This window comes from Anolis sagrei, chromosome 1 (genome assembly GCF_037176765.1).
Source record: "Anolis sagrei isolate rAnoSag1 chromosome 1, rAnoSag1.mat, whole genome shotgun sequence".
Classification (NCBI taxonomy): domain Eukaryota; kingdom Metazoa; phylum Chordata; class Lepidosauria; order Squamata; family Dactyloidae; genus Anolis; species Anolis sagrei.
The window spans coordinates 131611459-131627353 of record NC_090021.1 but is presented as its reverse complement, the minus strand read 5'-3'; the positions used below and the strand labels follow the sequence as shown (position 1 = coordinate 131627353).

Sequence of the window (15895 nt, the reverse complement as noted above, 5' to 3'; positions counted from 1 at the left end):
GCCTGCCTTTATTCTCTGGCAGTGAAAAGAGTCAGAGTAGCCAATTTCACTTTCAGATTGTCAGGGAAAACAAATCAAAGGCCACAGGTCACCAAATAACACACTGAATCACTCGTATGTAAACGGAGACTCGGGCAAAGGGGCTCTTGAATCCCTCCCTTCCCAATGGGCTTCAACAAAAGAGAAAGGCTCTGATGAAGCTTCTGGTGCATCCCAGCAATGTTTTAAAGCAAGATAGAGGTACATGATTTTACTCCTAACATGTCATAGCCTAATTCCATCATTGTTTCCATTGGTTACAACTATTACTTTCTTTCCTGGAAACTCTCCAGTGACTGGCGGCTAATGGCTCCTCAGCTGGCATGGGTCCATGAATCCTGCCATTGGTCTGTGGACCCCAAAGGCCTTTGTCACTCTCTCTTGGAGGACAAGGTCTTTGGCTGTAACTCTGAATGGTCCCAAACTGGTGGGATCCATAGACCAGTGGTAGGGCCCTTCCAGACAGGCTCTATATTCCAGGATCTGATCCCAAGTTTTCTGTTTATCCCAGATTATCTGGTAGTGCGAACTCATATAATCCATCTTAAAGCAGAAACTCTGGGGTCAGATCTTGAGAGATAGGCCCTGTCTGGAAGGGCCCCTAGTTGAGAAGCCATTAGCTGCCAGAAAGTAACAAAAGTATTCTTCTTCGGTAACTCAGCTAGTCAATGCAGCTTCCTGCTGACTTGTCTAGCATATAAGCAACTGGAGTAAACATTTGCCAAGTCCTCTCTTGTTTTTCACACAAAGAAACAGATAAAGAGAGCCTTGCTTACATTCCAGACCAAGAGTATGCTATGCACAATGTTGGACAAGTGTGGTATAGCAGTTTGAGCTACACTCTGAATACCAGGGTTTGACCCCAGTTCAGCCATAGAAACCCACTGGTTGACCTTGGGCAAGTCACAGCCTCAGAGGAAGGCAACAGCATACTCTACTAAACAAATCTGGCCATAAACCCCCATGACAGTTTGCAGTAAGTCAGAAAAGACTAGACGGCACACACCACTAACAATGAAAGGGGGGGGGGGGGAGTGGATGCGCCAAATTAAAAAGCTTCTTGTTATTGAATGTCCACACAGAGAAAAAGGGCTGGAGAGGCTTTGTGGACTAACTTCTGAAGCATGGATGTTGCTGAGCAATGGAGAACTTTCTTTGTGGTTAGACCAAACATTTCCCATTTAAATACCATAAGAAAATCCTTCAATTGGAGTATACCTTTGTGATCAATCATTTAAAAAAATAATTCCAGCGTCTAATCTGAAACAAAGCAATGCCTCTTACAGTAACAGCCATGTCACCTTGTGATCTTGTGAATGAATGGTAAAAAGGCATAAAGCATGACGGGAAACTCCGGCATAAAAATGCTACACTAATCCAGTGATTATGAATGAATCAGTGCTTGAGACATTTGGAAAGCACACAGAGATCCGAGGCAACAGGAAGACTTCATTGAGAATAATGGTTGCAGTGCAGTAAGAAGACGTATCAAGTAACAAAAAAGGTTTTCATTCTTGGTATAGGCAGTAAGATTCTCCTGATGCCTTTGTCTCTCAACAATGAAGGTCAGAAAGTTACCAAAACAGATTAACACTATTATTAAAGAATACAAGCTAACACTGTTGAACAACACAAGAATAGAGGGGGCTAACTATTCATTCCTTCTTATAGGCACCACTCTGTATTGTCTTCAGCCTAAAAAAACTACTTCAAATGGGGGGGGGGGGGGGGCTTTAGCCTTTCAATTGTTTGGCTTCAACTCCCATCACTTCTAGTCAGTATTACCTATGGCAAAAAATGCTACGAACGGTAGTCCAACAACATGGAGAGCCACTGTTGCTTACCTTTTATCTACTGCCATTTTCAGAAACAGGAGAGCACTTTCCTTAAAGACTTACAACCTAGTCCTAAAGGTAGAGGTAAAGCAGTGGTTCCCAACCTTTGTGCCTCCAGAATTTGTGTCTGGGATTTCAACTCCCAGAAATCCCAGACAGCTTAGGAACTATGGGGGATGAAGTCCAAAACACTGGGAGACCTAAAGGTTGGGAATCACTGAGATAAAGGTAAAGGTTTTCCCCTGACATGAAGTGTAGTCGTGTCCAACCCTGGGGGGTGGTGCTCATCTCCATTTCTAATCCAAAGAGTCAGTGTTGTCCATAGACACCTCCAAGGAGCTCACCCCACTATCTGGATTTGAACCGCCAACCTTTTGGTCAGCAAGTTCAGCAGCTCAGCGGTTTAACCTACTGCACCACCTTGTCCTATTCATGAATATTCAGAAGTATCTAATTCAGTGAATCCCACTCCAAGATAAAATAGCCACCTTCATTAAATCAGCTTGGTTGAAATCAAGTAAGTTTCTAGCTTAAATGTTCCATGAATCTAACTTAAATGTTCCATGAATCTCTCCCTCACATTTCTTTATATCCCCCCCCCCAAAAAAAGATGGGATTATTTTCTCTGGATAGGTCAACTTAGGCCCCTTCCACACAGCTGAATAAAATCCCACATTATCTGCATTGAACTGGAATATATGGCAGTGTGAACTTAAATATCCCAGTTCAAAGCAGATATTATGGGATTTTCTACCTTGATATTCTGGGTTATATGGTGCTGTGGAAGGGCCCTTAGCTATAGAAAAAGTAGAAACAATGGCCTTTCATTTTGTCAAAACGCACAGCCCGATCCAAGGGCAACTCAACCTATTCGATATCAGCACTGCAAATAAATGTTCCTGAAGCTCTGAAAATAGCCCCCCTCCCTTGCATTTCTGGCATCCCCCTCACCTTTACAAGGCTTCCTTGGGAAATTTAATTATCTCCCAAGTATTTTAAAACATGTAATCCTTCCACAAGTGGCATTTCCCACCTGACAACCATTTCAAAAAAGTCATTTTGGATTGACTTCACATGCGCTTATCTTTGTTGAACTGCTGTTCTTTCATGCAAAATCAGTACATGGGACTTTTTTAAAAAAAAGGTAGAGAAACGTAGCAATTCCCAGCAACAAGAAGTAATCAGCAATTGCTGGGATTCTAGTAGGATATAATGCACACCAAATCAAGTCTCATTGGCATGCCTTTGTTATCTGGTCCTCATGCTTTGTTGGAAATGGGAGAGGGAAGGGGGGGGGGGTTGCAGGGAAAAGTCACAAGCCCATTTTTAGTAAGACGAGACAGCATAATTTTTACTACTACTATACAGAGGGAGTGTGTTGATATAGGAGGTTCTGAAACAGTAGAGAAAAACCCAAATAAACAATTTAATGACTTGCAATGAGCAAGTGAGGTCACTTTCAAGGTGTTCATCTTAGAATTACAAAAAATGCTCAAAGGCATCCTGAAATCTTGAAATACTCTTAATACCTTGAATAAAGCGAAAAAGACTGCAAGTTTCATGACAAGAGGAAGATGCGAACTTTGGAAGGAGCAAACATTATTCTGGGAGAAGGGCTGAAGGAAAACTACAATTTACAAACAAAATAAAATACTATTTTTGGTTGGGTCTTTTGTTTTGCCTGTTCATCTTTTCATGTCAATCTCCTCCTTTGGCTTTTGACTACACTTCCTCGCAGCAGGAGGCTACGAATACACTGATTTGCATCTATTTAGACAAACGAAGGCATGCATTTAAAATAACATGCATCATTACTCCGATTTCCAACTCCTTGCAGCCAGCTTGTCAAGGTCAGAGCCTCTCTTTGGCATAATCAGGTATAAACTGCAGAGGACTAAACCTTCATTAAAGTCCCAGAGTTCACGGCCCATGAAGTGACCAGGACATTCACTCTGCCCTGAAACAAGAGCCCTAAAAGTAACCGGGGAGTGTAATTCATATATATGAATCTAAATTTTAAAAATCCCCTTGTCCAGACTATCCAGGCCCTTGCGTTATTATTGAAACAGGGTCACGGCATCTACTGTTCATTCCATATCAATTCAATCCCGGAATTATTATATTTTTTAGGGAGGGAAAAGGAATTTGGGGGTCCTTGTATTTATATGTTTTAGAACAATGTCTAGACGGCGATTGGGAGCATGGCAATCCCCCCACTCCTCCTCCCCGCCACTGTTTCCAAGAGCTCAAACAAATGGAAATCCAAGCCTGGCGCACAAGGCAGACTGGAAGAGTCACCACAGCACTTTAGGAACAAAGGAAATAGTGTCGCCTGTGAGCGAACGGGAGCATGTGGGCTTCCTCTCTCCCCCCCCCCCCCCCCATACTTCACAATGGAGGAAAAGCCGGAGGCTGGGAAGGTAGTGGATGTTTTCAAACAGCTTCCTCGGAAACATTTCTTTTACACGTTAATTCTGAAAAGATGTTTTTAAGTGCTCGCTGGAGGGAAGGGGGGGGGGGGGAACTGTTTGCAAACAAACCTCTACCAGGCTATTTTACTCAAGTGCATTGCAAACCACTTTGAAGCTTAATCCCAGGTTATGTTGTGGCCACGTTGGGTTGTTGTCCCAGGCCACTCGGTGCATTTGTGCCCAAGGATTGCCGCCTCAAGCAGACAAAGCTGCTCAGTAGGACATGTCTAGGGCGACCTGAGTCTCCACCACACCAAGAATTTAGCAAGGAATCCTCACTTGGAAATTGTGAGGAAGCAAATGAAAATATGTTTGTGGAGCTAGCTAGCCTTTCATCACAGCCTCCCCTTTTGCTTTGGCTCTGGGCCACCGTGTGATAACGCAGCCATTGTCTGAAAAGTTGCTGTTGCATTCTGCAAGGTTGGCTTTCATTGAATTGCCCCCGTGTAACGGTGACCATTGTCTGAAAAGTTGCTGTTGTGTTCTGTAAGGTTTGAGGCTGCTTCCATTAAATCGCCCCCATATAATGTGGCCATTGTTTGAAAATTTGCTGTTGTGTTTTTGCACGGTTCGCTTTTATTGAATCTCTCCTAGTGCCTAAACCAACTGGGAGCTTCTGGCTCAGTGATTCCCAGCGACTCCAAAAGAAGCCAGACAGACAAAACAAAAGGCCTGGCTCTCTATGGGTGCTCCTACACTGTTCGAATGCATGTGCCCTTTTGATGGCCATGGGTCAATGTTATAGAGTCCTGGGAGTTGTAGTTTGGTGAGCCCCCAGCCCTTTTGGGCAGGAAATGCTGCAGACCTTGTAAAGCTACAACTCCCAGGATTCCATAGCCTTGAGTCATTGAAATTAAAGTGGTGCCTAGTTGGGCTAAAGTGTGAATCTCATAAGCAAGGGGTACTTAAACAAGGCCATTCATTCTACATGTACCCTAAAAGTGTGAAAAGCTGAGGGCCCTTCCACACAGCTGAGTAAAATTCTACATTATCTGCTTTGAACTAGAATATATAGAAGTGTGGACTCAGATAAGCCAGTTCAATGCAGATATTGTGGGATTTTCCGCCTTGATATTCTGGGATATATGGCTGTGTGGAAGACCCCAGGGAGTGCATCCAGACACCCACTTTGAACTGCAATGGCTGAATGCTATGAAATACTGGGAGTTATAGTTTGGTGCCGCACCAGCCTTCTTTGAAACGAGAAGGCTAAAGACCTTGCAAAGCTTCCAGAAACTCAAAGCAGTGAATCATGGCAGTTAGAAAGGTGTCAAGCTGTTCATTCTGTATCCAGACTTGCCTCTTCTATGTGTCTCCATCACTCCATGCATCTGATGTTCCAGTTCAAAGCAGATAATGTGGGATTTCCTGCCTTGATATTCTGGGATACCGGGCTGTGTGGAAGGGCCCCTAGATTATCAAAGCAGATAACCCACATTATCTGCTTTGAACTAGATTACATGAGTCTACACTGCCATATAACCCAGTTCAAAGCAGATATAATCTGGATTTTATATGACAGTGCAGAAGAGACCTCAAAGACATTGTCTACAGTAGGCATGGGCAAACTTTGGCCCTCCATCCAGATGTTTTGGACTTCAACTCCCACAATTCCTAACAGCCTGCTGTTAGGAATTGTGACAGCTGAAGTCCAAAGCACCTGGTAGGCTGAAGTTTGCACATGCCTTGGTCGCCAGTGTAAGCAAGACACCATGCATCACTACTGAAGAAATAATGTAAATTGACCCCATAACTTTTCATGGTCATGGGTCAAGGTTATGGAATCCTGGGAGTTGTCTGACTGTGTGTATTGTATAGTTTCCTGGCTGTGTGTTCTAGTAGCATTTTCTCCTGATGTTTTGCCTGTATCTGTGGATGGCAACTTCAGAGGATCTTACATCAGAGGCCCCTTTCACACAGCAGTAAAAAATCCACATTGAACTGGATTATATGGCAGTGTGGACTCAGATAACACAGTTCAAAGCAGATATTGTAGATTATCTGTCTTAAGGCCCTTCCACAGAGCCCTATAACCCAGAATATCAAGGCAGAAAATCCCACAATATCTACCTTGAACTGGATTATCTGAGTCCACACAGCAATATATTCCAGTTCAAAGCAGAACATGCAAGATTGTATTCAGCTGTGTACTGAGGAAGGGGCCTTGATATTGTAGGATATATGGCTGTGTGGAAGGCCACAGAGTGGTAGGACTCTTTGGCAGGGATGGTTACAGACCATATTAAACTGCAACTCCCCTGCTTCAGCAGCAGTGAGAAAAGGCAGCTTAAAGTCGGGTCAAAGTGCATCAACTCTACAGTATCATCTCATAGGGGTTTCCTAAGGCAAATAAATCAAGCTGCATCCAATCCAGTGTGGATGCAACTCAGGGCCTTTCCACACAGCCCTAGAAGATCAAGGCAGAAAATCCCGCACTGTGATCTGAGTCCACACTGCCATACATTCCAGTTCAAAGCAGAAAATGTGGGATTGTATTCAGCTGTGTAGAAGGGGCCCTTCCACACAGCTCTATATCCCAGAATATCAAGGCAGGAAATCCCACAATATCTGCTTTGAACTGGGTTATCTGAGTCCACACTCAGATAATGTGGGATTTCCTGCCTTGATATTCTGGGATACAGGACTGTGTACAGGACTGTTTTCTAAGGCAAGTAACTCAAGCTGCATCCATTCCACAATGTGGATGCAGCACTGATAGAAAGAGAGAGGGGAGAAAAGATAGTCCCACAGATAATGTGGGACTTTCTGCCTTGATATTCTGGAATATGGGGCTGTGTGAAAGGGCCCTTAGATGAACTGGTAGTGTGGTCTCATATAATGGGATCAGATCCTGGGATACAGGGCCTATCTGGGGGGTTCCTTCCACACAGCCCTATATCCCAGGATATCAAGGCAGAAGATCACACATTATCTGAGTGAGGACACAGACAACCCAGTTCAAAGCAGATATTGTGGGATCTTCTGTCTTGATATTCTGGGATACAGGGCTGTGTGGAAGGGTCCTGAGTCTACACTCAGATAATGTGGGATATCCTGCCATGATTTAGGACTGTGAGGAAGGGTCCTGAGTCCACACTCAGATAATGTGGGATATCCTGCCTTGAAATTCTGGGATTTAGGGCTGTGAGGAAGGGTCCTGAGTCTACACTCAGATAATGTGGGATATCCTGCCATGATTTAGGGCTGTGAGGAAGGGTCCTGAGTCCACACTCAGATAATGTGGGATATCCTGCCTTGAAATTCTGGGATTTAGGGCTGTGAGGAAGGGTATCTGAGTCCATGCTCAGATATTGTGGGATTTACTGCCTTGATATTCTGCGATTTAGGGCTGTGAGGAAGGGCCCTGAGTCCACACTCAGATAACGTGGAATTTTCTGCCTTGATATTCTGCATGTGAGATTACAATCCTTGATATTCTGCAATTTAGGGCTGTGAGGAAGGGCCCTGAGTCTACACTCAGATATTGTGGGATTTCCTGCCTTGATATTCTGCAATTTAGGGCTGTGAGGAAGGGCCTTGAGTCCACACTCAGATAACGTAGGATTTCCTGCCTTGATATTCTGGGATTTAGGGCTGTGAGAAAGGGCTCTCAGTACCAGTGAGACAGCTTAAAGTGGGGTCAAAGTGCATCAACTCTACAGCGTCATCTCACAGGAGTTTCCTAAGACAAGTAACTCAACCTGCATCCATTCCACAGTGTGGATGCAATACAGAAAGAGGGCCTTTCCACACAGCCCTATATCCCAGAATATCAAGGCAGGAAATCCCACATTATCTGAGTGTGGACAACGTGAGATTTTCTGCCTTGTTTTAGGGCTGTGAGGAGGGGCCCTGAGTCCACACTCAGATATTGTGGGATTTCCTTCCTTTATATTTTGGGATATAGGGCTGTGTGGAAGGGCTCTCAGTAGCAGTGAGACATGTTAAAGTGGGGTCAAAGTGCATCAACTCTTCAGTGTCATCTCATAGGGGTTTGCTAATGCAAGTAACTCAAGCTGCATCCATTCCACAGTGTGGATGCAATACAGAAAGAGGGCCCTTCCTTCCACACAGCCCTATATTCCAGAATATCAAGGCAGGAAATCCCACATTATCAGAGTGTGGACTCAGTGTCATCTCATAAGGAGTTTCCTATGAGATGTGGGATTTCCTGCCTTGATATTCTGGGATATAGGGCTGTGTGGGAGGAGGGAGAAGGAAGGCAAGGAGGGAGAAAGGAAGAGGGGAGGGTGGGTTGGTCTTACCTTGCAGACCAGCTCCTCCTGGCTGTGCAGATGCACGGCTCGGAAGCTGTGGTCTCCTTCCAGCGGCTCCAGCAGCAAGTATTTCCCGAGGCAAGAAACGCAATGCGACAAGCTGGGAGTCTCTGGCGGGCTGGGCGAGCCGAGGTTGGGGCTGAAGCTGGGGCTGGGCTCGGCGGCGTTGGAAGAGGAAGAAGAGGAGGAGGAAGAAGGGGGCCTGGTGGCGGCGGAGGAAGCGGCGGAAGCAGCCAGCTGCTCCTCGAAGTCCTGGGTCTTGCTCCGCGGGGGCCTCCCATAGCGCGCGATGGGGATCGGCGGCGAGCGTTGTATGTTCATGGGGAAGGAAGGCGCGAGGGGGGCGCGAGGCTTCCCTCCTCCTCCTCCTCCTCCCTCCGGGGAAAAGCCCCGCGCGGGCACGCACGCCGCCGGCACACTCCTCGCGGGCCGGCCAGGCTTGGGCCAAGAGGGAGCTCCCTCCTTTCCTCCCTTGGAGGCTGGAGATCTCTCTCTCTCTCTCTCGGGAGTCGGTGCAAACAAAACACTGCTCGATTGCAAAGCAATAATAATAATTCAAAATAGTATTGGATGCAAAGTCTTCCTTCCTTGCAAAGCACCCACTGCTTAGTTATAATAGTTAAGCTCCTCTCCGCCTTTGCTGAAGTCTTCACTTCTTTTTGGATCCTTGCTATAAGAATATCTTGAATGTTGGGTTGCTCTCAGCCTTGGCTTTGAGCAGAATATCAACGTAGAAATTCCCTCCTCTTGCAAAGGCTTCACGCAAAACAATTCTCAAACAGGATTCGCTTGCAATGCAAAATCTTCCCGCGATTGCAAAGCATCCACTCGCTTTTTTTCTCCTCCTCTGTGGAATCAACACAATAGTATTGAAGTTGTTCTCTCAGCCTTGATCACGCCTCTCTCTCTCTCTCCAAAAGAAGCATTCACTCTTTTCTTTCTTTCTTTCTTTCTTTCCCCAGCAGGCAGGATTTCCCGTTCTTTACTTTGTGATGAGGGTGATGCTTGGCTCTTTCTAACCTTCCTTTTCAACTGTAGATGGCGTCTGGTGCTTTTCCTTCAGCTCCCCATAAATATATTCACAATCAGCACCCAAACGAGAATGATGGAAGGGGATCCCCTTTCGTTCTCTTTCTTTCCTTCGCAAGGCAAGCTGTTCGGAGCATGCATGCAAATACATAAATATGCTTTGCAGGCGTCGCTCTCTGGAGGTAGACGGAGCTGAGGAGGGGGGCAAAGAAAAGGAAGAAAGAAAGGAGGGAGGGATGGCCGAGCCCACCCCCCTTTCAGCAAGGCATCCTCTCCCCCAGCACGGCGGGTATTAATAGCGGCTTACGTGGCCGGGATCCTCTCGCTTCCCTTTGCAACGCGGCGGCTGCAGCAGCTCTGCATTGGCGGCGCGAGCCCCGAACAAATACAAAGCCCGCCCGCCGCCCGACTGCGCTGGCAGAGAGAGTCCCCGCGCGAGGCCCGCCCGCCGCCAAGCCATTGGCCCACGTCTCCGTCAATCACGTCCGCAGCCAGCCAATCCCGGAACGCCTCGGCCTCCCAAGCTCCGCCCCTGTTTTTTTTCCCACTCTCTCTCATTCATTGCAGGGCAAAGGAGGGAAATATCCTTCCGCAGAGCGAGGTTCGAGGAAATTGGGGCTTTGTGTGGGAGCTGGCTGGGCCTCTCTAGGATGTGCGCGCTCTCTCTCTCTTTCTCTCTCTCACGCACATAAACACACACACTCGCATGTTTCAGGATACAATATTACACAACAATCTGCGGGCCCTTCCACACAGCCCTGTATTCCAGGATATCAAAGGCAGAAAATGCCACATCTGAGTGTGGACTCAGATAACCCAGTTTAAAGCAGATATTGTGGGATTTTCTGCCTGTGTGGAAGGGGCCTGAGTCCACACTCAGATAATGTGGGATTTTCTGCCTTGATTTAGGGCTGTAAGGAAGGGCCCTGAGTCTACATTCAGATATTGTGAGATTTCCTGCCTTGAAATTCAGGGATATAGGGCTGTGTGGAAGGGCCCAAAGAGTGAGCTTTGCCTGCCCATGGATTAAAATATTTTAATTTACATAAGAATTAATGGAATCTGTACAAGTAGCAACAATAAGAACTGACCACGGAACAACAGACTGGTTCAAGATTGGGAAAGGCGTACGGCAAGGCTGCATACTCTCACCCAACCTTTTTAACGTTTATGCAGAACACATCATGCGATGTGCGAGGCTGGATGAATGCAAGGCTGGGGTGAAAATTGCTGGAAGAAACATTAACAACCTCAGATATGCAGATGACACCACTCTGATGGCCAAAAGCGAGGAGGAGCCGAGGAGCCTTCTAAAGGTGAAGAAAGCGCAAAAGCTGGGTTGCAGCTAAACATAAAAAAAAACCAAGATTATGGCAACAAGAATGATTGACAACTGGAAAATAGAGGGATAAATCGTGGAGGCTGTGACAGACTTTGCATTTCTAGGTGCAAAGATTACTGCAGATGCAGACTGTGGCCAGGAAATCAGGAGAAGCTTACTTCTTGGGAGGAGAGCAATGTCCAATCTCGATAAAATAGTAAAGAGTAGAGACATCACACTAGCAACAAAGATCCACATAGTCAAAGCCATGGTATTCCCTGTAGTCACCTACGGATGTGAGAACTGGACCTTAGGGAAGGCTGAGCGAAGGAAGATCGATGCTTTTGAGCTGTGGTGCTGGAGGAAAGTGCTGAGAGTGCCTTGGACTGCGAGAAGATCCAACCAGTCCATCCTCCAGGAAATAAAGCCCGACTGCTCACTGGAGGGAAAGATACTAGAGACAAAGTTGAAGTACTTTGGCCACATCATGAGGAGACAGCAAAGCCTAGAGAAGACAATTATGCTGGGGAAAGTAGAAGGCAAAAGGAAGAGGGGCCGACCAAGGGCAAGATGGATGGATGGCATCCTTGAAGTGACTGGACTGACCTTGAAGGAGCTGGGGGTGGTGACGGCCGACAGGGAGCTCTGGCGTGGGCTGGTCCATGAGGTCACGAAGAGTCGGAGACGACTGAACGAATGAACAACAACAACAAACAAAGAATTAATGGAGGATTTATTTATTTACAACATTTATAGCCTGCCTTTCTCTCTTTTTTAAAACAACTTTATTTTGATTATGGTACATAACAGAAAAGCAAATTGTGGCAGATATAATCAGGTACCGATATTTTTAACGTGTACATGCCTATCTACCTTATTCAATCAACCAGTTAATTTTGACATTGTGTACAAATCACTGTTCTACAAATTTTCAGTTTTTCTCAGTTGCGGAAACAAAATGTGCCGTTTCTTAATAAATTTAACATGCTGAATTCAAATATAATAATTAAATGTGTTAATTGGCTCTGGTTTTTATGCAACAGCTATTTCAATTTTCTCCACAATAGGTAATTCGTTAATATTATGATAATGCGCCTAACCTTACTGCATGTATATAAACCATGAATATTTACTAAATTTTAGTCAAATTATATTGCCAATAGTTTATACATGAGAAATATTTATTTAATTAGTCTATTGTTTATGTTTGTGCAGCAAGAAACTATTAGTAGGCCTAATGCAGTAGAAAAGTCTGAAAGTTTAAATGTCGCTTTAATCGTGACTTTAGTTTATATTCTGTTTGCTTCTCTTGACTTTTCTTTTGTATTCAAGGAAAGGATTGTCTCTTACAATGCTCCAGCAGTAGTCTGACAGCATTGACGGAGTCCATTTGCCTTGATATCTTTTTTCCATAGTGCTTTATTTACACACGTGCGAGGCATAACTACAGTAAAAAGAACAATGTAAAACTATGTTTTAACGATACTGTCTCAGTCTTCAACTGACTGACCCTCACCGGTCAAAAGTCTGGCCTTATATAGGGCTTTCTGGCTTTTGCACACGGCACTAATACTGCATCATCAAACTTTCTAGAATATTCTAGAATCTTCCATAGTGTAAGTCGCAACATGCATTTTTTCAACCATACGTGATCACGTGATTGCTTATATCATAAAAACTAGAGCCAATATACATTTTAAATGTCATTTTCATTTTCAGCACCCCAAAATCATAAAAGAACAACTATTTTCAGGCCCGCAACTTTTTCTCCGTTGAACAGTGTTATTATCATTTACATAACTTAATACACATAGACTTGCTATTTCTGCCTGTTTTCCACTACTTTCAGTCAAAGCTTTCTAATCATTTTTTTTCATAACATTCAGAAAATCAGCACATAGCATTTTACAATGATACGGCAACTCAAGGCGGGTTACAGATTGGCACTATTTGATGCCATACATTCATAAAGGTGAAAACAAAAAACACAGTCGACATAATATTGTGTGTAAAATTATCTTAGAATGAATTCAATGCTTAAATTTGGGTGTAACCTCCAATATATCTGTGTGTGTATGTGCTAGTATCCCAAAATTTGAAACCATCTTTTCCTGGGCTCCAGATCTTCCAGAATCCATCAGCATCCAATCATTCTGCATCTGAATATGAAAAGAGTGCAGAAATGCCTCATCCTTTCTGTTTACCTCTTCCAGGAGCTGATGTTGGATATAAGGAAACTATTATTTAGCTGAACATTCTCAGTTGGAGCTCCCGGTGGTGCAGTCGGTTAAACAACTGAGCTGCTGAACTTGCTGATCAAAAGGTCATAGGTTTGAATCTGAGGAGCAGCATGAGCTTCCGCTGTTAGCCCTAACTCCTGCCAACCTAGCAGTTCGAAAGTATGCAAATGTGAGTAGATCAATAGGTACTGCTCCGGTGGGAAGGTAACAGCACGCCATGCAAACATGCCAGCCACATGACCTTGGAGGTGTCTATGGACAGCTCCAACTCTTCAGCTTAGAAATGGAGACCCCCCCCCCCCCCGGGTCAGACATGACTGGACTTAATGTCAGGGGAAAACCTTTACCTTTTACTCTCAATAAAAATCTGATAAATCTGATAAAATCTAATTGAGACTTAAAACTGAAGTTAGTCCAACGCTTCCTTGCATTCCATTTTTTGTCCAAATTAGTGCTGTATATTTTTTCCAGAAATTTACTATTTGAGGGGGAAAGGGAGTGGGGAAGTAAAAGTCTAATTCAGTGGTTCTCAACCTGTGAGTCCCCAGGTGTTTTGGCCTACAACTCCCAGAAATCTCAGCCAGTTCACCAGTTTGTAGGATTTCTGGGAGTTGAATGCCAAAATATCTAGGGATCCATAGGTTAAAAACCACTGGTCTAATAAATAAGTACAATGTGTGCCTACCATATCTGTGGGGGATATGGTTCTGAGACCATGCATGGATATGAAAACCCATGCCCTATATTATTAAAATTGCACAAATATGCATGCTTCAGCATGTCCACGTTCACGTCACCACCATTTAGTAATACATGACGCAATCCATAATTGGTAGAAATTGCAGATCTGGAGCCCATGGATCCTGAATGCCCACTGTAATGTGTCATCATGATGATGATAATAATAATAATAATAATAATAATAATAATAATAATACATTGTATTTGTTACAGACTCCTGAAGGCTCAAGGGTGGGGTACAACACGGTTAAAATACATAGGTAAGGCAGGAGATCATTAAAGCATAGGATACTATAAAGTTTCATAGAATGCAAAGTATTTCCTGCTTATTCTATTTGAGGAAGGCGGGATTCAATTGGACAATTTTATATTGTAAAAGAATAAAAGGCAACCTTGGAAAAATCCTGTTATTTAACTCTACACTTACTTGGGGAACTTGGAAACTACAAACCTCAATCCCTTATCTGCTATGGATGATAACAACAGCAACAAATTGTACAGTGTGACCATAAGCTGATCTGCTTTATTGTGAGTTGGCTTTAATCCCAACCTTCCCTATTTCTTGAAAACCTTACTAAAATCTGTGGAATTTCCTCTTGACTAAATAGGCTTAGGCTGCAAAGAATTTTGTTCCTGTGACATTAATGGTGTATATAGTTCTGCTGCTTTCAGAGCTAGTGAACCAAATAGCTGAGTCTAAATATTATGCCCTATGAAACTCCAGTGCAAAGTGTGGAGGAAACATTTGCCTTGTTGCTAACGTCTTACAATGCTTCTGCTACTGTGTTTTTGACAGCATCAATCTGTCACAAGAAAATTTGGTAAATATTTCTATTTTTATGCTAGGAATGGCTTCACCTTTTGATCTCTGGGTGTCTGGCTGCAGGGCTAGATTTTAAAAAAGACACAAAACTGAGTATCAATGGGAAAAAATAGTAATAACATGACATGCCATTTGAAAACTAATCTATTATTGCTTCTTTGTGAGGAAAATGCACCGAGCAAACCAATACAAATCAAAACTAGATGGGTGGCAAAAAGAATTTTTGATTAGTTTTACAAAGTGTGAAAGCAATTTTCTTCCAAGCCAGAAAGCATAGATTGGGATTCTTTTGAAAACTCAGGAAAGCGACACGGTGGATCAAAAATGCTGAAAAGTTCAATGGCAGCAAGGTCAATGCCCCTTATCAAATTCAGAAATGTATTTGGCTCAAGCCACCCCCATCAAGCTTCTTGGAAATGAATGTTAATGCAGATGCCTTCATTTCCTTTCTCTTCCCCCCTCTTCCAAAAGGTTGATTTTATTGGACCAAGCAAGCCTTTCAGAAGACATGCTAGACATATTGACATCCTTTAAAATGTGATTATATTATTATCTCTGCAAGTGATTATCTCTGGAAAGATAAGATAGGTTGATCCACAGAAATTAAAAGGTTTAGCCAGCCTATTTTTTTTTCTTAGGCACAAATTCCTTGTCTGTGATTGTTGATCTGTGGACTGGCAAGAAAAAGTAAACAGGTTTGTTTTCTTTCAAACGCTGAAAGAATCATGTTGCTCTCAGTTGGCCCAATTTTTTTTCTTCTGATTGTTTATGGTAGCATTCCCAGGATGCCTCTTTGTCTCTGTCCTTCATTCAGGATGACTCTGGTAACCTCTGGCAGAAGCCCTTCATTTCAATTGGGGTTGATGTTATCCAGTTTCCTGTATCCACTGTAAGTTCTGGAATGTATCTCCAAAGGCCCTTCAACACAGACCTATATTCCAGAATATCAAGGCAGAAAGCACCACAATATCTGCTTTGAACTAGGCTATCTGAGTCCACACTGCCATCTATTCCAGTTCAAAGCAGATAATGTGGGATTTTATTCAGCTGCATGGAAGGGGCCCTACAGATATGGTGGTCATATTGTACTACAGATAAATCTTCATTTCATATAATTAG

The 15895-nt window shown here is 43.8% G+C and overlaps 1 protein-coding gene across 1 annotated transcript in view; it reads right to left on the bottom strand.

Moving 5' to 3' along the window:
• The window catches only part of TRIB2 (tribbles pseudokinase 2), a 35033-nt gene extending 24960 nt beyond the window's left edge, over nucleotides 1–10073 (bottom strand). Inside the window, exon 1 of the mRNA XM_060787460.2 lies at nucleotides 8611–10073. Coding sequence (XP_060643443.2) covers nucleotides 8611–8943 — 333 coding nt within the window. The 5' untranslated portion in view covers nucleotides 8944–10073. The remainder of the gene's footprint in view (nucleotides 1–8610) is intronic.
• Nucleotides 10074–15895: the final 5822 nt, after the last annotated feature.